The following is a 26,971-nucleotide window of genomic DNA, read 5'->3' as shown; positions in this document are numbered from 1 at the left end:
GATATGTCAGAATTATTAGATATTTTAGATTTTTTAGTAAAATACTTATAGTACGATGTAGGTTTTTGCCATTGATTAAAAATTACTTAAGCCAAAACAAATATTGTGTACATATAGTAAAAAAAAGCTGATATATAACGTGTATAGAAACATAAGACCTTTGATTAATCCCTTTATGGCAAGGGTACACACATATGCAGCCTTATTGTAGTGGGTCTACCTCTCTAGGGCTTCATATGTGCTTAACTAAGCTTGTGCTCACAGGGCCTGGTATGGACTGGAGGGACCGCACACTGTTTTTTTCAATGGTTTTTTATCTATATTGCCGGGAGCCAACAATATATTACAGCAGCAAGCAATTTTAAATTACATTTTTTCCTTTGGAAATGTAATTTTGCTGCAGTACTGTAATAAACATAGGAAAGGTGCACTACTTTACAGGCAGACTAAGGGGGACCCCCTATGCACGATATTTAAGGAAATATTACATTTTTATTGTTTCCCTTTAAGCATTATTAAAATCACTGCTCCTGAAAAAACTGTTGTTTTTTAAACTTTTTCTGCATTGATACATGTCCCTTGGGGCAGTACCCAGGTCCCCACAGACTTTTTATGGCAATCACTTGCATATAAGCCTTTAAAATTAGCAATTTTGATTTTTCAGGTTTGTGTCCCATAGACTTTGTTCGCATGTTTGCACAAATTTTTTATCTGTTTGCATGTTCTGGTGCAAACCGAATCTGGGGGTGTTCGGCTCATCCCTAGTAGATATTACAGTAGGTGCCATCAATATTGTGTTTCCAGCGCAATGGGGATTGGGCTGGAAATCACCGATGTGAGCTGTGCTTCTCGCGCTCCCTACCTCCACAAGATGCCACGCATCCATAGGAATTTATTGAGGACGGCGAGCGGGAGGGGGGACAAGGCTCGGTGCTGGCTCCCGCGACGGGGCTCGCGGGTGTCAATCTCGCCGCTAACAGCGGCGAGATTGACACAATATAGGTGGCACCCACTGTATTTTACCTTGAGATTGGTAAGGTTAGCTTTTGTAGTATAATGGATTATTAGTGTTGGGCGAACGGTTTGGTCCAGGCATGAGTTTGGGCTGAACATTGGCTGTTCTTCATGCTGGGGGAACACCCAAATTTGCAAGGTGTTTGGCGGGTGCTCGCCCCTCCGAACACCCTGCAATGCACTGCATGCTGCGCAGTGCATTCTGCGCCCAATCAGAGTGCACTAAAAGCTGGTTGTTAAGATGCGGGGCTGGTAAGCAGCTGCGAAGCAGCCTGCAGCATCCTTAACAACCCATAATTCATCAGCTGTAGACTTCCCCACTGACAGTTGAATAAAAAAAACCTTTTGCACTGGTTCTTGTCATCACAAGGGGGGCGGTGCCACTAGGTGATGTTGCCAGGTGGCTCCGCCCTTACCTATATTAGAACTGTCAAACAGTGGAGGACGCATTTGGCAATCAGCCGTCAATGAAGGCGGATCTTTTTTTGTTGTTATTTTTTTCAGGTGTATAATAAAAGGAATTGTCAAAAAACTGTCTTTGTGTTTTTATTATTTATTGACACTTTTTTGGTGAATGGGTAGCTACCCCATACTAAGTCCCATGGGGGGAGGGGGGCCAGGATCTGGGGGTCCCCTTGTTAAAGATTCCAGATCCAGATCCCTGCCCCCATGTTGAGGGCATGTGGCCTGGTATGGTTCGGGGGGGGGGGGGGGGCGCTCGCTCGCGCTCCCCTTTCCTGACCTGCCAGGCTGCGTGCTCAGATAAGGGTCTGGTATGAATTTTGGAGGGGGGGGGGAACCTATGCAGTTTTGTTTAATTTTAGCGTCGGTTTCCCCTTAAAACCCATACCACACCCAAATGTATTTTTCTTTATTTAAATTTTTTGATAGCCAGGTGCCAGCAATTGCAACCATGAGTCAATTGAAATATGATTTGAATCTTTTTTTTTTTTCTTAGAAATGTCACTTTTGCTGCAGCATGTTCTATGCATGCTACGGATGCATCACTTTACAGGCAGACTAAGGGGACCCTCCAGGCACTATATTTAAAAGGCATTTAAAATCACTGCTCCTGAAAAAAAATTTTTTTTTTTTCTTTGCATTAATACATATCCCACAGGGCAGTACCCGGACCCCTATACCCCTTTTATGGCCAATAACTTGCATATTTGGCATTTGGTATTCAAAATACGCAAGATTTTAATGGCATCCTGTGCATTTGCTGTAGGCATGTAACATTTGTATACATGTGCACAGCATGCAGTGTCCACGGAACTTACTGACCACCTCCAATGCTCCTGACCAACATGGTAATAACAACAATGTGTAATTGCACAACTGACAGACTGAATCAGTCATTGGTTCACTGGCAGAACATGCACAGCTTGTTCTGTGCAAGCACTGCTAGTGTATCATTCAGACTGGCAGTGTGTAATCTCATTGTTGTTATTGACATGTCTGCCAAGAGCCAATCCTTATATGCTGCCAGCTGGATGGCACCAGGTGCAGCGCCCTTCTTTTAATGCTGCTATATGCAGTAGAAAATTTCCATTGCTATACTCAGCTGTGCAAATGGGCCCATAGACTGATACTGATACAGATACGTACAAAACTGTACGCTGTATGCAGAATGTATTACATGAATGTGAGTGAGCCCTAAAAAGGAAATAAACATTTTTATGACCAAATTTAAACAATTTATAATCAATTTATTTTACTTAGTTTACTTTAAATTAGAATTTGTTCCACATATGTTCTATTTTAAAATATATTTACCCATGTTTTCTCAGGAACCACCAAGCACCATCTATGTGTCCTCCCCTGCACCCATTTTGATTGTGAACATTACAAGAGATTAAATGTTGGGGAGAGAGGTTGGATGTGTAGTGTCCCTCAGAGTGTATTGCTATCCGATCTGCTGCAACACCTGCAATAAGAAGAACACATATTCATATTAAAAGTAGCCATCATTTATTTTTACAAAAATTCCATAGAGGTTTTTTTTTGCATCTCTACTATCATAACGCTAATGTAACTTCAAGCACAACAAATATATATATTTAAATACATATGGGGGGGGGGGGTGTTACTAAAACTAGAACATTCAAAAGTTTGCTGCAGCTGGGCATGATATCCAGTCAGCTTCTAACTTCAGCTTGTTCAATTAAGCTTTGACAATAAGCCCTTGTGGGTTTGGCTGAATTCGCACAATTTCAAACCCACATTTCAGTGCAAGTTCGGGGGTGATTTGAAAGACATCTGTGGTTCATGCACAGACGTCTATTGGAATCACCTCCTAAGTCACCAAAAGTAGCAAAGGAACTACTTTTGGAAATCGGTCTCCGACTCCGACTTTGCCATTGCATGACATATCACCCCAAAGTGTACAAGGGCTAAAACCTGGAAGCTGACTGGTTTCTATGCAAAGCAGCAACAGATTTTACACGCTCCCAGTTTAGTAAATCCTTCTCATAGAGACTGTTATGAGTTCCATCGTACATAATGGTGTAGAAAGTCAGAGTCCATAAACACAAGGTTAGTGTTTAAAGAGGAACGAATTCAGGCATTTTTTAAGGCTTCCTCATGAAACTTAAATAGTTAGTATTGACATCAAAATATTGGCATTATACATGCAGGACTGTAAGGGTTTGATACCACTAGGATATACATTCATGTTTAGGAGCTGAATGAATGATTTTTCCCTATAGGTAAGCCTTGCGGCTCCAGCCACTCACACAGCCAGAGTCTGCGAACCTGGAAAGCAGACCAGGTGAAGATGGAAGCCCTTTCAATGGTGACAGCTTGCTGCTGGAGGGCTTTGTTCTAAGGTAAGTTTCACATAATCTGCAAGTATGTGATGCATACTAGCACATTATAACTTTGCCTTGCTGGTTAAAAGAAAAAATTGCTGGCTGTTTACTACCGGTTCCCGGCGCAGATATATTGCAGCACAATGGCTCTCCTGGGCGAAATCCCAGGAGAGCCATTATGGGTATGGGTTCATCCTTCCCCTTAGTGGCCGCCAGAGGACGCGTGGCCAGCGGGTGCGATCGCGTGCATGAGCGCCAGCATGGGGATTTGTGTGTGTAAACTTTCCCATAGTTTGTAGATACTATAACTTTTGTGCAAACCAATCAATATATGCTTATTGCAATTTTTTTACCAAAAATATGTAGAAAAATATATATCGGCCTAAACTGATGAAGAAATTTTTTTTTTAATTTGGGGGATATATTTATTATAGCAAAAATTTAAAAAATATTGTTTTTTTTTTTTTTTTAATTGTCACTCTTTTTTTGTTTATAGCTCAAAAAATAAAAACCGCAGAGGTGATCAAATACCACCAAAAGAAAGCTCTATTGTGCGAAAAAAAGGATGCAAATTAAATTTGGGTACAGCGTTGCATAAATGCATAATTGGCAGTTAAAGCGATGCAGTTTCAAATTGTAAAAAGGGGCTGAAATGGTTAAAGTGTAGGTTGTAGTCTGTCTTCCCACCACCACACGAAAATGTTGATCCAAACACTAAGCACCAACTCTTTTTGATTTAAGAGCATAAAAGCTACAGGAGATAATCAATTTAATTTGCAATGCAGACATGTTATGAGGTAGCAATTGTTTACTATTTCATATACAGTAAATGTTCTTTGCCACTAAAGGTCACTAGAAGATACCAGCAATGTAATTCAGTTGACTTTGGACTTTCCCAAAATGACAGCTGCAATTGTCCTCTATAGAAACAGGGAGATGCATGTGCCAACGTGGAGATCATGAGACACAAGTGGGAGGAAAGTTCTGAAACAGTCTGAGAAGAAGAAGATCAATGAGAGAGCATTCTAGAAGAGGGTAGCCAAGAGAGCCTTCAGAGATACATCCTGTTTGACCGATTAGCAAGATTCCAGTTTGTTCATGGTTTAGAGGAAAGCGTAGAGAAATAGGAAATGATTCCACCTGTTTTTTCTCTCTGCCTCAGAAGCAAAAGTAGGGGTCCAGACTGCTGCAATGTAAGTGGCACGTAGGCTCTGTAAAGAAGTTCCTCATGCTACAGTGCCTCTGCTACAACACAGAACTGCCATATGCTTAGGTATTTTTTTAATCTAATCAGGAACTAGTGGAAAGGACTGTATTGCATACTCAGGGAAAGTTCAGCGGCATGCAGAAATAAATACAAACAATTGCTTTACAGTATTCTTTGCTAAATAAAGGAAACTATCTGCGAAGAGACTTTATCCAAAGTGAATCTCAATGGGACCACTCACCTGTTATTTTTTTCATTGTGTAGTATCCCAAAGAGACAATACATTTGTTAAGCTAGCTATACCTAGTATATTTTTAAACAAACATTTGTATGAATATACATATGAAAAATCGTATGGAAATTCTTTGTACGTTGGATTGGATGAATGGCGCTTGAAAGTACATCAAAAATGTTGTTTGCTTGCAACATTTTATTTTGGAATTAAATCAATTTCCCAAACAGAAACCATATACACTATTAAAAACCTGCATCCTGCATCTTTGAATTTTATTGTCGAAAAACACACAAACATTCCTAAAATAAAAATGTAAAAAAAAAGTTTTACTAATACAGTATATCGCCAGCTTTGCTATATTGCATTTAAAAGGAATCTATCACTGTGCAGTTGTTCTGGGCTCCAATCAGCGTTTGTGAGCTCACCTATGGACAGGTTTGGGACAGTAATGTCGTGTACACACGACCGGACTTTCCGGCACACTAGGTCCGACGGTCTTCCCGACGGACTTTTGGCAGAGTTCCGACGGACTTTCCAAACAAACGGACTTGGCCACACACAAGCACACCGAAGTCCAATGGATTTGAACGTGATGACGTACGACCGGACTACAATAAGGAAGTTCATAGCCAGTAGCCAATAGCTGCCCTAGCATTGGTTTTTGTCCGTCAGACTAGCATACAGACGAACGGCTTTTTTGACCGGACTCGAGTCGGTTGGAAAGATTCGAAAACGTGTTTTAAATCTAAAATCCGTCTGCTTTTTAGACAGCAAAAGTCCGATGAAGCCCACACATGATTGAATTGTCCGGTGGATGCGTTCCGTCAGACCTTTGCTGTGGAAAAGTCCGGTTGTGTGTACGTGGCATTAGCTTAGCTAGGTAAAGGATAGTGAACTGTTAAATTCATTTGTTGATGTTTTAATGCCAAATGGTAAGTGCAATTGTAATTATTGAACCTTTTGCTCTGTTTGCCTTAACCGTTTTTCTATTTGCAACATGCAGGTGCCACTGAATAAAATAGCCTATTATTTAATTATCAAACTCACTTTGTCACCCGCTTACCTATGAAAGTTCACATTTATAGCTGCACTACACAAACACCTTTTTTATCTTTTGTTATGGGTGGTTACATGGCTGTTCTCTTCTTCCCTGAGTTTCATGCTGTGGGAATGAGACTGCTGTCTTAAATGTGTGGATGCTCAAATGACAGTGGCTCCTGCAGGCAGCTGCTGTCAATCAAGCAATGTAGGACCATTGACATCACAGATTGACTACAGGAAAATGCTGTGCTCTGCATTAACACAGCTTCCTTCATGTCTCAGGGACAAAGTAGGGATGCAAACATACTAAGTTAGTACAGAGTGATTAGGAACAAACAAGAAGGTCTGAATATACAAGGGGACTGACAGGAAACAGGAGGTATATCTACAACCCTGAAGATGAAGGTCAAAACAAGTCTTAAAGCGGTTCTGCACCTTTAAAAAAAAAAATATTAAAAGCCAGCAGCTACAAATATTGCAGCTGCTGACTTTTAATAAATGGACACTTACCTGTCCCAGGGTCCAGCGATGTCGGCAGCAGATGACGAGCGATCGCTCGTCTCTCTGCTGCCCCTGCCACCATCCTCTGTCAGGGAATCGGGAAGTGAAGCGTTGCAGCTTCACTGCCCCGTTCCCTACTGCGCGTCTCTGCTGGTTCCCACTGTGTCCTGGGAACTGTGTGTTTCCCAGAACACAACGGGGGGGCGGGGAATCTGCGGTGGTCTGCGGCGGTCTGTCCCGGAAGTGGGTGCAGATACCTGGCTTATCCAGGTAACTGCACCCCCCTCCCCCCTAAAAGGTGCCGATTGTGGCACCGGAGGAGGGGGAGGGATCACATGAGCGGAACTTCCACTTTAGTGTGGAGAACCACTTTAGCATCAGATTTGCAACTTTGGTATGTATTAGTAAAACTATATTTATATATATATATATATATATATTTATATATATATATATATATATATATATATATATATATATATATATATATATATATATATATATTGTAACACTGACCCCCAAAGGAGCTGTTGGTTTGACTGGGCTTACCGTTACCTTCTCCTCCTCGATCTGTGTCTAGGGGTTTCCGTGGTAGATGGCCTAGTAAACTGGAGACTGACGACAGATCCGCATAAAGGGATTTTTATTTGCAAAATGTAGACAACGAACAGTCTCTTAAAATAGGATCAGAGGGTTAGGAAGGAAGTTCAGGTACTCTTAGTGTCAATGTTAATAATGAAGGACTTACTTTGACTAAATCCAGAGAATAGCCATTCACAACTGGATGTTCACTCAAGTTGGATAGTCCCTCTCTCAGAAGGCCTAGCAGCCAACAAGGTGCTTTACTCAGGAACAAGTCTCTGCCACAGATGTTGTTGTAGAACATACAGGAATATGTTTCTGCTACAGATGGTGTTGTAAAACATGCAGGAAACTAACACTTGTGGAACACTCATGTGATACCTGGATCTTTCTGCCAGCTTGGCGATACCCACAAGACAGGATTCACTTAGGTACTTCAGCCCTTCCAGGCTCTTGCTAAGAAGCCAACCCGTACATGGCCTTCTTCTGAAGAGTCCTCCTCTGGATTGCTATGAAGTTACTGGGCCTCTCCAACTAACGGAGATGGCACCGGACCATCTCGGAATCTTTCTTTAGTTTCCTTGCCTCAGGCTAGCCAGCCCCGAGACAATATGTCGGGTGGATCCGCACCCCAGGCCATAGCCTTCCTGGGGGCTGGTCAGGAGGACCAGGACCATGGAGTCAGAACATACCTCTGGACCGGAACCCCGAACCATATGACATCCGAATCTTAAGTACCCTCTCCTAGAAAGCACAGCAAGAGGACACTCCCACTGGGCCGGCTCCGAGAGAGAATAAACTTAAAGCACCCAACTAGACTGTAGTTCCATGCCTGCCAGAAGAGACAGTGCCCCTTGTGGCCAGCACGTGCTCTTAAGGAGGCGGTGCTACATATATCTTTGCAGCTACTTTGTGCATTCATATGAGTTATACCTTGTTTTTTAAGGATAAATTGAGTCATCCTCTGTTTTGTAAATGTTAAAAGATAACTCTTTATTTGTTTTCATTATCAAATTAAAACTGACCAAAAAACAGTAAAACGCTACCAAAAAGCAAAAGAAAATGCAGAGAATTTTACGCTGAGTATATTTTTAGTTTGGGCTCCCAGAATCTGTGTGCATAAGGTCTTATTTATTATTTTAAGATTTTTTTACAGACTGTTTCACAGACTTCTCTTCTAAATAGCAGAAAACATACAATATCTTTTCTTCCTCACAGATAAGTGAGATGCAAGATTGCCTAAATCAGTGATTACATGATCAAATGCCAGTTCTCCCAGCTCCTGATTGTTATAACGAAACCAGGTACTGTTTTTGAAAGTTCCGTCTCCATGCTGGGGTAATGTGTTGATGTGCAATGGCACAAACACAGGTATGCATTTCTGTGGGCCCATGGATGAAGGCCCAAGTCTGTGAGGAAACATATTTGTATATGCTTGGCTAGAATGGCTTTTATTAGCCCTTGTACACATGGTCGGACATTCCGACGGAAAATGTCCAATCGGACTCTGTTGTCGAATAAGCCGACCATGTGTGGGCTCCATCTGACTTTTTCCGTCGTTTGTAGAGAATTCCGATCGGACAAAGTCCCACGCATGCTCAGATCAAATTACAAGACCAAAGCTATTGGCTACTAGCCTGAACGTAGTCCCGCCGCAATGAACAAACGTCATCATGTTCCCGAACGATCGGCTTTTCCGATAACTTTGTCCGACAGTGTGTATGCAACACTAGTTTCGGACAAAATCCGTCGGAAAAAATCAGACGGATTTTGTGGTCGGAATGTCAGACCGTGTGTACAAGGGTTAAAAGTTACACTTTTTTATGGGGGGGGGGGAGAAAGGGAACTGTCCCTCTTTTAATATTGAGGTTAACATTTTAGGTTAGGAGGTCAACATGTAAAGAATAGGTTAAGGTTAAAGCCCATTTTGTGTCACAGAAATATATATGCAGTTTTATAGATATCTCCCAACAGCTTCTGACTTTGCAGTCCAATAACACCAGAGTTAGATCTACTGTAATCAACACTTGGCAACAAACCTGATAAGACTTTCCCCTCTCTTTTAAGGCATTTCTTATCAAAAAGCAGTGGAAAACCATAACATGCCTGGATACCAAACTATAAAGAGATAAAAAGCTGCACTTCACTTTTGAGGGTTAAGTCAGAGATTGGGGGCAACATTTTTAAGGATAGGTGAAAGTTTAATTGTTTTCATGCTTAGGTTAAGGGAGACTTTAAGGTGTAGGTTAAGTAATAAGGGTTAATTGTAAGTGGTAGATTAATGGTAATGCTAACACACAACCCCTCCTGAATAGATAGAAGAATGGTGCAAAACATCAGCTAATATGGCACTTGAAGCACAATTTAAGTGCAAGAGAAATAGGTTTAACCAAGCTTTACTGCTATATTGAATCTGGAGACTCTGGGGAACAGTGCTCTGGCTATGGTGTTCCCACAGTAGCAAATCCTTTATCGGCTACATGTAGAAAGACACAATACTACAAATGCTGCACAGCCTTACCCATAGCATACAAAAATGTTTAAAAAAGTGATAGATAGATATATTATCAATATATATATATATATACACACACACACATATACACAGTATCTCACGAAAGTGAGTACATCCTCCCATTTTTGTAAATATTTTCTTATATCTTTTCATGTGACAACACTAAATAAATGACCCTTTGCTACAATGTAAAGTAGTGAGTGTACAGCTTGTATAACCGTGTAAATTTTCTGTCCCCTCAAAATAACTCAACAGACAGCCATTAATGTCTAAACCACTTGCAACAAAAGTGAGTACACCCCGAAGTAAAAATGTCCAAATTGGGCCCAATTAGCCATTTTCTCTCCCCGGTGTAATGGGACTCGTTAGTGTTACAAGGTCTCATGTGTGAATGGGAATCAGGTGTTTTAATTTTGGTGTTATCGCTCTCACTCTCTCATACTGGAAGTTCAACGTGGCACCTCATGGCAAAGAACACTCTGAGGATCTGAAAAAAAAATGAATTGTTGCTCTACATAAAGATGGCCTAGGCTATAAGAAGATTGCCAAGACCCTGAAACTGAGCTGCAGCATGATGGCCAAGACCATACAGTGGTTTAACAGGACAGGTTACACTCAGAACAGGCCTCATCATGGTCGACCAAAGAAGTTGAGTGCACGTGCTCAGTGTCATATCCAGAGGTTGTCTTGGGAAATAGAGTGCTGCCAGCATTACTGCAGAGGTTGAATGGGTGGGGGTCAGCCTGTCAGTGCTCAGACCATACGCTGCACACTGCATCAAATTGGTCTGCATGGCTGTAATCCCTGAAGCAAGTCTCTTCTAAAGATGATGCACAAGAAAGTCTGCAGTTTGCTGCAGACAAGCAGACTTAAAACATGGATTACTGGAACCATGCCCTGTGGTCTGATGAGACCAAGATAAACTTATTTGGTTCAGATGGTGTCAAACATGTGTGGCAGCAACCAGGTGAGGAGTACAAAGACAAGTGTGCCTTGTCTACAAACAAGCGCGGTGGTGGAAGTGTCATGGTCTGGGGCTGCATGAGTGCTACCGGCACTGGTGAGCTACAGTTCATTGAGGGGACCATAAATGCCAACATGTACAGTGACATACTGAAGCAGAGCATGATCCCCTCCTTGCAGAGACTGGGCCGCAGGACAGTATTACAACATGATAAAGACCCCAAACACTCCTCCAAGACGACCACTGCACTGCTAAAGAAGCTGATGGTAAAGGTGATGGACTAGCCAAGCACGTCTCCAGACCTAAACCCTATTGATTATCTGTGGGGCAGCACAGTGGTGTAGTGGTTAGCACCTTCACCTAGCAGCAATGGGGTCGCTGGTTCAAATCCCGACCACGACACCCTCTGCCTGGAGTTTGCATGTTCTCCCTGTGCCTGCGTGGGTTTCCTCCGGGTACTCGGGTTTCCTCCCACACTCCAAAGACATGCAGGTAGGTTAATTAGACCTTGTCTAAACAAAATTGGCCTTAATATGTGTATGTCAATGTTTTATGTGTTTATAAGCGTGTCAGGACCTTACAGGGTAAAGGACCACGCAAAGCCGCAGATGGACTCTGGTGGCAAGAAAGCGCCCTGAAGCATTTCAGTTTGCATAGGTAGCGCTATACAAGTTACTCACTCACTCACTCACTCAAATGGAAGATGGAGGAGCGCAAGGTCTCTAACATCCACCAGCTCTGTGATGTCGTCATGGAGGAGTGGAAGAGGACTCCGGTGGCAACCTGTGAAGCTCTGGTGAACTCCATGCCCAAGAGGGTTAAAGCGGTTCTTCACCCTAAAGGGGAAGTTCCGCTAGTATTATCCCTCCCCCCCTCCGGTGCCACAATCGGCACCTTTCGGGGGGGAGGGGGGTGCAGTTACCTGGATAATCCAGGTAACTGCACCCACTTCCGGCCAGACCGCCGCATGGCTCCGCCCACCGCCGCATGGCTCCGCCCCCCCCCCCCCCGTTGTGTTCTGGGAAACACACAGTTCCCAGAGACACAGCGGGGAACCAGCGCAGCGCGACTCGCGCATGCGCAGTAGGGAACCGGGCAGTGAAGCCCTCTTGCTTCACTTCCCGATTCCCTGACAGAGGATGGCGGCGGTGGCTGCAGTGAGACGAGCGATCGCTCGTCATCTGCCGCCGACATCGCTGGAACCTGGGACAGGTAAGTGTGATATTATTAAAAGTCAGCAGCTGCAATATTAGTAGCTGCTGGCTTTTAATATTTTTTTTTTTGTGCAGCTCCTCTTTAAGGCAGTGCTGGAAAATAATGGTGGCTACAAAAAATATTGACACTTTGGGCCCAATTTGGACATTTTCACTTAGGGGTGTGCTCACTTTTGTTGCCAATTAATGGCTGTGTGTTGAGTTATTTTGAAGGGGCAGCAAATTTACACTGTTATACAAGCTGCACACTCACTACTTTACACTGTAGCAAAGTGTAATTTCTTCAGAGTGGTCACATGAAAAGTGAGGGGTGTACTCACTTGTGTGAAATACTGTATATACTGTGTAAATATTGTCTAACATTCACTCTTCAAAAAAAGGGCAGTATTCCATTAACTAAAAACAATTAGGGTAAGTATACTTTGAGTGCTGGCATACTGACTGGTATCAGCATATTTACCGTCTAGCAACACTCTTGCAACAGAAATACCGGCTTGCATGCCTACTGTGCCAAGCACACCACACATTTATTTAATGAAATTGATTCATAACATATCATTCTAAAATTGTGGAACAATTTCTGAAATGTGATACACAGTGAAAAAATATTAAAGTGCTTAAAGTCTCATCATGGTGAGTTTGCACTGGGGTGAGATATTTTCCCTCTTTGTCCTCCCATTGGTCTGGAAAAGTATTGGGAAATCTTAGTGTGTGTTATCACTAAGTTGACTTGAGGGGTGGTAATGTCACTGGCAGTGATGATAGTTTTATTTAGCTTAGTGTTAGCGTGCAAACCCTCTTTAACTGTGCTCATGCCATCAAATAGGATGTGTTTGGAAAAAAGGATTTAATTTTTTTTCCAATTATTTACTGCTGAAAATAAAAAGATAAAAATGTCTATCTTTTGACTTTTCTACCCTTTAAAACTCTAACTGCTGGAATTATATAGTCAAAGAAACTCATTATTAACAGGTAGCGGGAAAATGAGATGTAAAATAAATGTATATTTGCATTTTAAACTAAGAACAATCATATTTAATGAAGAGAATATAATTTAATACTATTGATTAGGGACATTAAAACAGCTTGAAATTTTTATGAAATACACATCTCTCGGAAAATGACATTTTGCAGCTTTGCACTAACAGTTGCCGTGCCATGCGGCTTTGCCCTTTGAAAAAAAATCTATGAATAAAATGCATCAAGATGTAGCTGCAAGGCAATCTGTATTGACACAACACATTATCCTGGAGGTGTTACTAAGGATCTGTGGGAAAGTCAATTGCACTGCTAAGTGATCAGCTGAGATGTATGATATGTCTTTGACATCTTTATGTTTCTGAGTAGTTTTTGGATGTTTAATACATTTTAATGTTTTTTATAGCAATACACTATGTGAGTTCCCTTTTCTTTGCACAATATCTGAGGAACCACTGGATTATCATTCTCAGTGTATGGGAAGACTCTTCCAAAGGAATGGTGCATTCTGAGCAATTTATGCCGAGCATTTACAGTATATATAAGGCATAACCATGTGGTGAGTGAGACGCACATAGGGTGAGCACTTGGAGTGGGATAATCACATCACCTTTCGTGCACGATTGGAACACAGCTATTTGCAGTTAGATTGTGTGGGAATTTTGCACGTACGTTTTAATGAACTTTAACACTTCATGCTTTGAAATTCTAGCATTGTTTTAGAGCCTTTTAGAATCTATTAACATTTATTTGATTTCATGGGAGATATATATTTCTTATAAAGGAGGCAGCATGATTGTTTTCACTATTATATATTATTTGTTAAAACACATATTTATCACTATTTATTACAGGCATACCCCACTTTTAAGTACACAATGGGGTTTATTTACTAAAGCTGGAAAGTGCAAAATCAGGCTCACTTCTGTATAGAAACCAATGAGCTTCCGGGTTTTATTACCAAAGATTCATTGAACAAGCTGGGGTTAGAAGCGCATTGGTTTCTATGCAGAAGTGAGCCTGATTTTGCACTTTCCAGCTTTAATAAATAAACCCCATTGTGTACTTAAAAGTGGGGTATGCTTGTATTGTTTGAGTTATAGGGTTTAGGTTAATCTTTTACAGTGCGGTGTTATTAGAGGTTTATTAGTTGCACTACATCTGTCCCCCCCCACCCCCCTCACCAGAATACATAGGTTAGTGCTCTGATGGGATGCCGATTAACTGCTGGTTTTCCAGCATACTTGTTTGACAGAAGCCAGTCGTGAAATTGACTTCTGGCAGACATTGACCTGTACACACGGGCCAAATGCCGGCCAGTTTCTACTGTATCAGCTGATTTTGACAGATATTCAGCTTGTGTGTAGAGGAATTTATTGTCAAAACTTCATTGAACAAGCTGAGTTTAAAAGCTGATTGGTTACTATTAACAGCTGCACCAGATTCTCTGGGCTCCAGTTTTAGTAAATCCCCCCTTAAGTGTTTAATAATTATAGGTCTACTATTGATCACCCTTCCCAAGCAGAGTGGCAGGTATCTGAACGGAAACAGGACATTCTCCAGGAGCAACTAATGCCGCGTACACACGACCGGACTTTCTGGCAGAAAAGGAAAAAAATTCAGATGGACCTAGAAATAGAACATGTTTTAAATCTTTCCGACGCAATCAATTCCTATTGGGAAAACCGTATATCTGTATGCTATTCCAACGGACCAAAAACTTTGCAAGGGCAGCTATTGGCAACTAGCTATTGAACTTCATTTTTCTAGTCCTGTCGTACGTCATCGCATTCTAAACAAATGGACTTTGGTGTGATCAGGTGTAGGCAAGTCTGTTTCAGCAGAACTCTGTCGGAAAGACCACCAGAGTTTATTCTTACGGAAAAAACAGTTGTGTGTAGGTGGCATTAGGGTCTTAGGTCTATGACACACCATAAATTCTGTTGGTGGAGAAAATTCACCAACAACATCTACTCATCTCACCTAATGTGGTTATTGCTCTCTCAATGGCCAAACCAGGAAGATGTTGCGTTGTCATTCCTCCCTAATCGGCAACTAAATTCCCACAGCATTTCACATACAATAAGGTGAAAACGTTCAATAGAGTGGTTCTTAAAGGCACACATTAAACTACCATTCCTGCTTTGACCGAAAAAAACAAATTGTGAAAATCAAAACTTTTTTATTTATGATAGAACTGTCAAGTTTTTATTGTTGTCTGTGTACCTGCTGGTTGTTGTCTGTGTACCTGCTTGGGGGGCTTTATTGTCCTCGTGATTGGGAGAGAAAGTGATGGGAAATCCATAAGTTTACAATCACCGGGGCAGGAATAGAGGGAAAATCTTACAATGGGGACACTAAATCTGGCATTAATTATCTAATGCCGCGTACACACGGTCAAACTGTTTGACGTACTTAGTCCGTCATACAATCCGACAGACAATCCGTCGTACTTTCCACTGAACGGACTTGACCACACACGGATGCACAAACAGTCCGTCGAAAGCTTGCGCGATGACTTGTACAGCACGTACGACGGGACTAGAAATAGGAAGTCCAAGACACAGCAAAGCACCCTTCCGCCGTGTAAATCCTTTCTGGGCATGCGCCATTCTTAGTCCATCGAACTAGCATACTGACGACCGTATTGTCCGCTGAAACCAAAGTACGACGGACAGATTTTTGGAAAATCCGAAATTCTTAGTACTCCGGACTGCACGCTGAAAAAGTCCGCTGAAGCCCACACACGAGCGGATTGTCCGCTGAAATGTGTTTCAACGGACTAAGTACGTCAAACAGTTCGACCGTGTGTACACGGCATAAGAAGAATTTTCCTCTCATTTCTTTTTGGATATATTATTTATATATATATATATATATATATATATATATATATATATATATATATATATATATATATATATATATATATATGAGCTGATGAGAATTCAATTCTTATAATTTATTTACCTTTGCAATAAATAATATAAAGTAATAAAGTATATTATGTATTACTTGCTGTTGAAAATGCCCAGGATGCTGCACAATTCTTTTGATCCAAAGGCCTGTGAATATACTGAGGCCATTTATATGAAGAAACAAAATACAATGGAAATTCCTCATCCAATGAGACTCGAACCTAAAATAAAACAGGCAGCTGTTAAGAAATGAAGGTTATGATAAGGAAAAATGATTGATTGCAAATCACCAATAATAGCCATGTATTGCTGTCTTTAACCATTTCAATACCAAGATTTCCCCCCTTCCTGCCCAGGACAATTTTTAGCTTTCAGCGCTGTCACACTTTGAATGACAATTGCGCAGTCATGCAAAACTGTACCCAAACTCAATATTTAACATTTTATTCCCACAAATAGAGATTTCTTTTGGTGGTATTTGATAGGCAGCACTGACGGCACTGATAGGCTGCACTGACAGCATTGATAGGTGGCACTGTATAAGCAGCACTGATGAGGAGCTACTGACAGGCATTACTGAGTGGCACTGATTGTTACTTTGATGGGGCACTGACAAGCATTACTGATGGGGCACTGATTGGCCCTTTTTTGGGCACTGATTGGCACTGATCAGTACTGTTATGGGCATCGACAGTTGTTTATGGGGACAGGCTGGTAGGTGTTGGGCATTGATTGGCAGCTGATGGGCATCGTGCTGATAATCAGTGTGTTGATTATCAGAACAGACTCCCCCTCTGACCGGGAGAGCCACCGTTTGGCTCTCCCTGTCAGCGTGAACCGAGGAAAGCCATTTACCAACACTTCCTGGTTCACACGATGATCAGCTGTCAGACTGACACAAAGCACCTCCAAACGCTGCACTGTGTGCCCCCATGGGCACGCGCCGGCTATGTTATCCTAATCATATCATATGACGTCCAGTCAGGATATCACAACCACTTTGGCGCTGTCATTCTGCTACTGTATATGGCGGGCAGCAAGTGGTTAAAGTATATGTAACCCAAGAACAAAAATGTAATATATTGCCACTTGCCGGACATTATATAGTTACTGTCATAATGTGTTCAGTCATAGAGTGTTCAGTCAAAGTGTGTTCCAGTCATAGCAGGGCTGTCATAACATGTTCAGTCATAGCGGGGCTGTCATATCGTGTTCAGTGATAGCATGTTCCAGTCATAGCATGTTTAGTCATAGCGTGTTCAGTCATACCGTGCTCTGCCATAGTGTGTTTTTGTCTTAGTGGTTCTGTCATAACGAGTGCTGTCATATCGGTTGCTGTCATAGCAGGTTCAGTCATAGCGTGTTCCAGTCATAGTGTGCTTCAGTCATAGCAGTCCTGTCATAGCAGTTTCTGTCACAGCATGTTCCAGTCATAGTGTGCTCCAGTCATAGCGGTCTTGTCACAGCAGTTTCTGTCACACGTGTTTCTGTCATAGCGTGTTCCTGTCATAGCATGTTTCTGTCATAGCGTGTTTCTGTCATAGCATGCTCTATCTTAGCATGTTGATGGCATGCAGTTCTGGCATACACCAATAGCCATTTCATCTTCGTTTGTTTCCATGTCTCATCATACCTTTTGTTCAGGTTTCTTTGTATACCTGGGTTTAGTTAGCTAGTGCTCACATCTCAGGATCTGTCATGTCTACAGATCCTTACAGATCTCATTCCAGATTGTTACCATGTACTTGCTATCTCAATCTAGATTGTTACCATTTGCTTGCTTATCTCATTCCAAATTGTTACCACGTGCTTGCTATCTCATTCCAGATTGTTACCATGTGCTTTCTCCTGATGAGTGGTACTACCAAACCACGAAACGCGTCAAGTTATTTGAAGCCGTGTCTGGATTTATATATTATATTTATATTTTTTATATTTAATCTTGTGGTATAGGATTGAGATACTTTACCCAGGGTCTCTTTCCTAATAATTTATGGCTGACCAGCAAGTTTGGAGAGCTTTACCAGCATTGTAAATACTGTTTGATATGTAAATGACTAATATGTATGTGTATATAGATGAATGTATGGGTTTTATTACTTATTACATTTTTTTCTATTTTACTAATTATGGTCCTACTGTATTATAATAACTAGAACTATATTATAACCATTGATAGTAGGTTTTCTCTGAGATTGTGTACTACATATATGCTCAGGCGTATTCCAGATTCTATCCAGAGGTTACAGTACCACTATCATTTATTTATGTTATTTTATTGAATATGGTTCCAATGTACGTATTTAAGTAATTCTATTATTGATAGTTGGTTATCCCTGGAGACTGCATGCATCATATAAAGTCCCAAATGTTTCCCTTGCCCCTTTTCCCTTATGATGTTTCCAATAGATAGGGATGGAGCTATATGACCTAAATGGTCTTTACCTCATATAAAGTCCCAAACAGATACTCTGCCTTTAAAATTAGTTAGCTAGTGCTCACATCTCAGGATCTGGTCATGTCTACAGATCCTTATGGGTTGAGGTTTTCGTTTTTAAATGATTGTTGACCACAATTTTCTCGTCCATATACCATACGTTATACGATGCACGTTAATTTCATTACCCCTGTACGACTACCCACTATGGTCTGTGGGTACACTGGCCCTGAGTATTAAGTTTTAATTACCTGTCTTTGTGCTGCAGGTTACTCTAGCTCACTTACTACATACACTAGGGTGGGAGTCATCATCGGATTCATTCAAGCGCTGCGGTCTTGTCATTACTGTCTTTATACTCAGGTAGGTGGGGGGGGGGTGTTGTTCTCGTGTCTGGTAAATCTGTTGTCACTTTCTCTAGTTTGTGTGTCCTTGGGTTTAGGCATGCCACACGTTTCAGAAGCAGCTAATTCATGTTCATCCCTTCAACCCCACGTGGGGTTTCAGAGCATAGCAAGACCACAGCTCTTGAATAAACCTGATGATGACTGCCACTCTAGACCAACTCCATCATGAGTCAGTCAATATTTAAGCACACAGTGGAGCTTTGTCACAGGGTTTTTTCCTTTCCTGGCCTCAGCGGGGAAGCCAGTATGCCCCGGATTGTTTTCAATTCTGTCCCAGCTACTCCCATTCACCAGCATGGAACATGTTCTGGGCAGTATTCTTTAACGCAGATTCAGGTGGGCAAATATGCTCTCCCCAGCCTGATATGGTTGTAAGACAGGTTGGAGGTGATCGAAGCTTGCTCGATCAGAGGCGGGGTTCAGCGCACCCCCAGCTCCTGCTCTTCCTACATTCCAGCGGGCAAGATCAGAATCCCCTTAGTTCACCGGTCTTGTCAAGCCTTCTGATTTAATATGTCTGAGCCAAGTATGTTTCTTGTCAGGGGCTGTGTTGGAATCTCCCATCCCCAGTCTCTAGACAGCCTCTGCTGGAGGATTTTCAGGCCTGCACGCAGGCCTCATCACTATCTCGTCAGAGTCTTTCGTATGTAGTATCTTGCCACTGGACACCGGGGGTGTCCAGTGGCAAGTTTCCGGTATCGTTTGTTACATTTTGCCTGCCCTCTTTCCCATGCAAACATTTTCATTGAAGTACTCATCCGTGGATTTTATGGTTCAGCACTTTCTGCAGTCGGGGGGGGGGGGGGGAAGTATTGGCTATCCAAGCTGATATCACCAATGTTTTAAGCTACTTCCAGACCTGCATGCTGGTAGGGCAAGCTAAATGGTGCTGATGTTGTTTCACCACTGGGCTTACTCTTGTGTCAAAAGCAGTCCTTGCTTCGAAAACCTTTGCCAAGCACATAAATGCATGGACCTTGGGTACCTTCAGGGGGGTCAGGCATCAATTCAATTAGTTAATTCCTGTCACGTGGAGACCCTGGTTACCACCAAGGGATCTGCAGTCTCTCGCAGGGTGTGTGCTGAGCCATTGTCCCCTTGACGGCCCACAAAGTGGTAGGTCTGGGTCAAATGTCATCATTATTCTGGGTTCCACTCTTGGCTCTAATCTTGTCTTTGCGAGGTTGCCTGGGGAACTGGTCAGGTACATCGGAACATACATTTTTTGTCCGATCCCCAGCCTGTTCAAAAGGGGGGCTTAGTCACTTTGGGTATGCTGAATCATACCATGAGACTTATTCCCTAGGATGGAGTCTGGTCGTCCATCCCCTGTTCAGGAGGACTCCGACTCGGTTGTCAGGTTACAAGCAGAAGCACAACCCGATTTTAATCACGTGGGACCAGTTTTCTGCGTATCTGTTTTCTCCATGTTTTATGATGTGTATTGCCACAGCATTGGCCTTATCCGCAAACACTATCGTACATATCTACCAGATATCCAGCACTTCAGACCCCTGCAAACACTTGTCAGTTCATCCATTTTTTGTGGCTCACCCTCTCAAACTTCCCCATACAAAGAATAGACAGACAGGCCAGGGGTTCATATAAAGTTCACAGAGCTTTTTAACTGGTGTTCAGTGTGAAGTGTTCAATCTTCTCTGCAATTTCACAGAGGCTCCTTGGGTCAGCCCTTGCTCCCTTTCCCCCACGTATCCTCTCACTGCAAACAGTAGTGTCCAAACTCATGTCTGGGTTTTCTTGGAAATTAGGCTTAATCCAAATAATTTACGGGACATTTATTTGGGTTCTGGGCAGTTTCACAGGTTTCAAACAGGGGTTCTTTCTTTTCATCAAGTCATGGGATGTTGGTTTACCTCCTGTTATAGTTGATACATACTGGATCTGTATACTGAAGCCATCTGGATGTGCGCTACTCCACTAGATGGATTGTTACCAACCTTCATCAAGCTTTCTTATCACACATACTTTCATGTCTTTTTTGCCCTCTTTCAGGCGTACTGACCAGCTAGGCCAAGGCACACCTCAGGTCTTGTTGTTAGGGTATCGTATTTCCAAGTGAAGTCTCTGACAAAAAAAAAAAAATACAAATATATATATTTATGGTCGGAGCCCTCCGCTGTAAGAGATATGAAAGAACACATAAACACGTCACAAGACTAACAACATAAAATAGACCTGAGTTGTGCCCTTGGTCTGCTGTAAGGTAAGCCCTGGTGAGCTGGGCGGTGAGCCCTGCTCTGCTGGGCGATATGCCAAGAGAAGGCCGCAAAAGATTTGGTGTAGGGAGGTAATTATTAATTTATGTACAACAAGACACTACGGGGCAAAGTTTCTGAAGGCTCAGGACATTTCCACTTGTGGATTGGAGATGTATCGAGAAAAGCAGGTGGATTCCCGCCTGCCCATCTTTGATCACGTGGACTGGGACCCCGATTCGTGAGGCTGCTGATGCTGCTCCAATGCGAAAGAATGTCCAAGAAAATGACCAAGGTCCTGGCCTAATTTGCTCAAAAGGAACCTGACGTGACTAATAAACTGGTTGCTGCCTGGGGTACTAATCGAGAACGGTAGTAATGGGCTGTCCTGCGAGGGATCAAACATATGGGCCAAAAATTGATCTAGGATGGACACGGGGCACCAGGCTTTGAGAGTTTGGAAAGGTTTTATGTCAACCCCTGGACCGGACTATTGTGTTTTGGACACGCTGAGGAGCAAGATGAAGTCTGATGGCGTGTGAGGTGGTGTCTACGTAACACTTTACAACTGGGATGGTGACAGTATTCACTGGGGCGTAAGAAGCTGTAGAAAGCCAGGTAGATGGCTGCTTGAAGGACCAGGCTGAATTTAGCCAAAAGGGGAATGTGACAGGATGAAAGACATGTCTCGGAATATGGCGCTGGTGACGGGTAGCCGTTTGATACTGATTTGGGGTCATTGCCTGTGAATACCACACAACATGGTCTTGACCGTATGGGCGGCGAACAAGACGGTTTGTTAGGATCTCATAAGGGGATGAAATACTGGATGTCAGCTGAGTGGGGTCTTAGGTATTGTGTGACAATGCCAACTGTGTGCGGTGGCATAATATGAAGACCAGGATGTGATGGAGAACTCTTGGTATTGCTCTGGGGTTTGAGGCTAGTAACCTGACATAGAACCTCTAGGCTGCCCGGTAGGCCTTCAGGGTGTTGTGAGATAATGAAAGATTAATAAGGCAGGTAGCATCGTGAAAGTGTTGTTTGAATCCGAGGTTAGCTACGACCAGTGTGGGATAAGAGACATGGTCGGGTCGGTTCCAGGTTCCTGCAAAAAACAACGAAGCAAAGTTAACGGGTAGTGCGTCGGCCAGATTATTGCGTTTGTCTGGGATGTGGACGCATAGGACGTTAGATTGGTGCTGTGGGGATAGTGGCACCAGCCTGCACAAGAAGGCCACAATGGCCAGCTCCTTTATTTATAATACTGGCTGTAGCTTGGTTGTCTGTGGTGAACGTCACTGTTTGTCCTGCCCAGTTGTTGCACCAGACTTGAGCTGCTGCGACAATGGGGTAGAGGTCGAACAAAGAGGAGGACTAACTGAACCCAGGAATCAAGAGGATTTCTGACGGCTATGGCCCTATAAACCCAATTTGGCCAAAATTGAGGCGAGGACCTGTGGAGGCTGCGGTGACCATGACTACCTGAGATGAAGAGAGATGCTGAGGGAATACACATTGGCATGCCATTCCAATTTGTGAGAAAATCGACTCTCATGGGCAGATCTGCTATAGCTGGCACATCTTAATTTAAGGATTTAGTCAGGGTCTTTGCCTGGAAGAGAAACACTAAAAGATGGGAGGTAAAAGATCCCCTTGAGTCTGGCTGCTGCCTTGGCTGAAAATGAGCAGTGATAGTCAAAGGATGGGCACCCTGCATACTTGTGACCTGCTGCGTGCAGATACGGGTCCAATTCTACCCTCCTGTTGGGGTTGCTCTGCCTAGCATGTCTCTGACTGTCCCCAAGGCCCGCACAAACTCTGTGACAGTGAGCTTGCGATTAAGTAAAGGGTCTCTGGCCTTCAGGATGACGGAGACATCTCCCCGCGAATATGATTTGTTCTAGGCCAAGTTGTGTACTGCTATGAGGAGGGATGCTAAGTTAACGTCGTTGTCATCCAAGATGTCCTCCTAGATGCCCTGCTAGGACAAGGTGTGCAGGGAAGACGATGGTGCAGAAGTTGGGTGTATCTGTAAGTGAAGGTACCGGAATGACGGTGGTGACTGGAGCTGGTAGGGGCACGGCTGGGCGTACCTCCAGGGCTGTCACTCTGCTTGGACTTCGGCGACTGCTGCTGACAGTGTGGTTACCCAGGAGTGCAGCTGAGTAGTCGCAAAGAAGATAGACTGAAGTGGTGCCTGGAAGGGCTGCCACTGGCGGTGGAAACAGTAGCCTAAAGGCTTGGTTTCCTGGCTGCAGCAGGGTAGGATTTACTCCTGCGACACCGTTCTGCTATGAGCTTATTTTTATTTATTTTTTTATTATTATTTTTTTTATTATTTTTTTTATTTTTATTTTTTTAATTGGTCCAAGCTCTTGTGAGACTGTAAACCGCCGCTTGCTGAGCCCGTAAAGGGTGATGGCAGGGCTGAGGCAAAGTCCTCACTGTCTGCCTGCGACATGGCGTCAACTAAAAGCAAGGGGGGGGTGCGTATGTTTGAGGTAAGTTGCAAAGGTAGGAGGGGATAGTTGCGTTGGGTAGATAAGATGAAAGGCGGAAGGAAACAAGAAGAATAGGACAAGGAACGACAGACATAGTGACAGTTGGTTTGCGCTTGAGCGCTGTTGAGTGTGACTTTAGAAAACTCAAAAGAATGCGTAACAACCGAGGTGAGCCAGGAGGTGACTGGCTAGGTAACCGATAGCTCGGGTGTCAGTCTGTGCTCGGCACAGACTAATGAACCAGAGCGCCCCAGGGCGGACTGGGGTGGGTAGCTGAAGTCTGGTATACTAAGTAGGAATGTTGCGATCTGTAGTTAATTGACGTGGGTTCGGTCTACTAATGCTTGCACTGCCAGCAAGTATGGAGATTAGGCGACCTTGTCTGCGTATTGAAGGCTTGTGCTTCGAAAACAGAGTGAAGTGCACAGAAGTATGTGACAGTTGCTAACGCCTCAGGAGCAGGTCAAATTCTGTATGTGAAGTAAAAATATGTAGTGAAAGAGTGTTTAAGAGAAAGGGGGAATCCCATTGAACTACACACCTAACTTTATGCACTAGTTGTGAAGTTGACTGGTTGGAGGCGAGAACTGAGTTGACCGGGAGCCTGTAGTAAGGTGACATGAGAATTTTGTTTTGACAATGGGGAATGCAAAGAGCTGTTTGGGGCAAAGCTGGCCCCCTGGTGAAGATGCAAGCCCTCGACAATGGGTTTTTTTTTTTTTTTGGAAGATACTGTCCAAACCTGGTGCAGGGTGGACTAACTGGTGTACTAACTGGCCTAAAAGGGGAAAGCGACAGAGAAAACGATGAGCAGCCGTGTTGCTACTGGAGACGATGAGTGGCAGTTTGAGCCATTTGCTGAAATGCTTGCAGCGATTGCAAGGAAGCGGCCTTATTTGAATTATAAATTGAATTATGAGGTGAGAATGAATGAATGAATGAATGAATGAGGTGAACAGCTGTGTTGCTACTGGAGACGATGAGTGGCCGTATTAAGCCATTGCAAGAAAGCAGCTTTATTTGAATCTATAAATTTAAATAGAAGTGTGTAGGAATGAGGAGAGCAGCCGTTTTGCTACTAGAGATGAGTGGCCGTATTGAGCCATTGCATCGATGCTCGCAGCGATTGCAAGGAAGCAGCTTTATTTGAAAGGTGAAAGCAATGTTTGCGGATTTATAAGTGTGTAGGTATGAGGTGAACAGCAGTGTTGCTACTGGAGACGATTGGCAGTTTTGAGCCAAATGCAGAAAGACTTGCAGCGATTGCAAGAACGCAGCTTTGTTGAAAGGCGAAAGAAAGGTTATAGAGGAAATGTGATTATGTAGGAATGACCGTGCGCAATACTGAGCAAATTGGTGGAGAGAATTGTGTACGATAATGTATGGATAGACTGAGAAGGTCAAATGTAAGTACTGCTGAATTCGTACAGTCGATGTGACTAGTTTGAACTGGGCTATAGCTATGGAATAGTCTGCGAAAGATTTGACTCATTTGAGTCGGTGATGCAACAGGATTCGGCTTGGTTGCGTTTGGCAAGGACTGGAATCGTTGCGCCGACGCTGCGACTAAACTCGAATCCTCCGTAGATGCGACTGAGAGGCTCGTATATGGGATCCGACCGTATCGCTGAGGATATGGCTGGGTTCGGATTGATTGAATTGTGATGGTGGTTGAAAGGGCTGGTGATTGTCAATGATCCGAAACATAGAAGCGAAGTTGCGACTAGATTCGAAACGGCCGTAGATGCGAGGTGACTACAGGGCTCGTATGACAGATCTGTCAGTGTTGCAGATGATATGGCTGGGTTTGAATCGACTAAATGGTGATGGCGGTTGAAGGGGCTTGTGACTGCCGGGGATCCGAAACATAGAAGCGAAGTTGCGACTAGATTTCGAATTGGCCGTAGATGTGAGGTGACTACGGGGTTCGTATGACAGATCTGACCGTATTGCCGATGATATGGCTGGGTTCGAATCAACTAAATGGCGATGACGGTTGAAGGGGCTTGTAATTGCCGAGGATCCGAAACATAGAAGCGAAGTTGCGACTAGATTTCGAATTGGCCGTAGATGCGAGGTGAGTAAGGGGCTTGAATGTCGGATTTGACCGCATCGACCGTGAAGTGATCGGCTCGAGTAAACCCGCGTTGGGTAGAAAGGATGAAATACATGAAAGATGACATAGACTTATGGTGGCGTAAGTGCGACTTTGCAAAACGAACATGATAAGGTAACTATTGGAGTTTAGAAGAGCGGTAACAACAAAGTCCTACCTGCGACAGCGAGTGTGTAGCGGTCCGAGCGTGGGACAATCGATGAAGATATACGACCGATCTCGAAGGTACAACTACGTGGACATGCAGTGAGTTGGCAGAGTCAGCCTCTGCAATGCATTTGACACGAATCAGCTCAAAAATGTATGAGATGAATCTGATATAAATTGGCAGTAAGGAGTATCTGATACGAATTGGTTGTAGAGTGTATGCCATTCCTTACTGTGAAACCAAACACCTATCAACCACCCATCCCCCCAGGCTAGTCAAGTGCAGGAAAGACATCAGGTGGGTTTAATTACACCCCAATCAGCCACAGAAACCCATACAAACAATACCTGTTTATCTCAAAAAAGGATGAGAACAGTGAATTTTATAACCAGTGAAGCCTATGGCGAGTGATATTGGAGAACGACCAACAGCGACTCGAAGGCTTGGATCTATGAATGAATCGTACGTTTGGTAGAAAGAATTTACGAATGTACTATGCCTGTGCCGAACAATGTCGGGACATGAGTGTCAACAACTCAGAGGTAGGTTTTGCGAAAGGGGTGCAGGATAGTAAGCATGATAAGTCGCAAGTTTGCACATGATATGAAAAGATTTGGATACTACTTATCTGCGACCATGAGCGGGAACCGCAGACGAAGACCACGAATGAAGAAGCCGAAGTGCACCTACGATTGGACGCACGGATAGACGACCGTGAGGGAGCTGAGAAGAGTCGGCCCCTTGATGTGCAGTACCTTGCACTGGAACCGACACAGACCGTTGTGGGTGGTCTGATTATATACCCTCCGGGCTCCTCCCATAATTACGGGCCACCATACTGGCCCTCTTATATATATATATATATATATATATATATATATATATATATATATATATATATATATATAGTGGTAGTGAGGTACCCCACCAGTGTTTGGACAGAGGATTCTCAACCAGGCAGGTTGAGGGGCTCCAGTTTATTTGCTTATTTGGGAGAAAACTGGCTTTTCAATTTCCTCATTGTTTGCTAAAATCCGTTTTGGCATCTGGAGCCTGGGGATTTCATAGCGATCCAGGTGGGATGAAATCCCCTGTCCTGGGTCCAGGTTTTGAGATCCACCAGCATACTGACTGGTCAGGTGTGTGCTGAGCTATTTGTAGACA

General features: G+C 43.2%; 1 protein-coding gene across 1 annotated transcript in view; it reads right to left on the bottom strand.

Annotated features, from left to right (window-relative positions):
* The window catches only part of TINAG (tubulointerstitial nephritis antigen), a 157,169-nt gene that overhangs the window by 71,596 nt on the left and 58,602 nt on the right, over positions 1-26,971 (bottom strand). Inside the window, exons 5-6 of the mRNA XM_077487814.1 lie at positions 16,077-16,200; positions 2,791-2,941 (exon numbers count right to left, since the gene is read on the bottom strand). Of these exons, the coding sequence (XP_077343940.1) occupies positions 2,791-2,941; positions 16,077-16,200 (275 nt within the window). The remainder of the gene's footprint in view (positions 1-2,790; positions 2,942-16,076; positions 16,201-26,971) is intronic.

Source organism: Lithobates pipiens, unplaced genomic scaffold, assembly GCF_037356315.1.
Source record: "Lithobates pipiens isolate NorthernLeopardFrog02 unplaced genomic scaffold, aLitPip1_a1.2 Scaffold_18, whole genome shotgun sequence".
Taxonomy (NCBI): domain Eukaryota; kingdom Metazoa; phylum Chordata; class Amphibia; order Anura; family Ranidae; genus Lithobates; species Lithobates pipiens.
The sequence above is the reverse complement of the archived record's forward strand: the minus strand, read 5'-3'. Positions and strand labels throughout refer to the sequence as shown.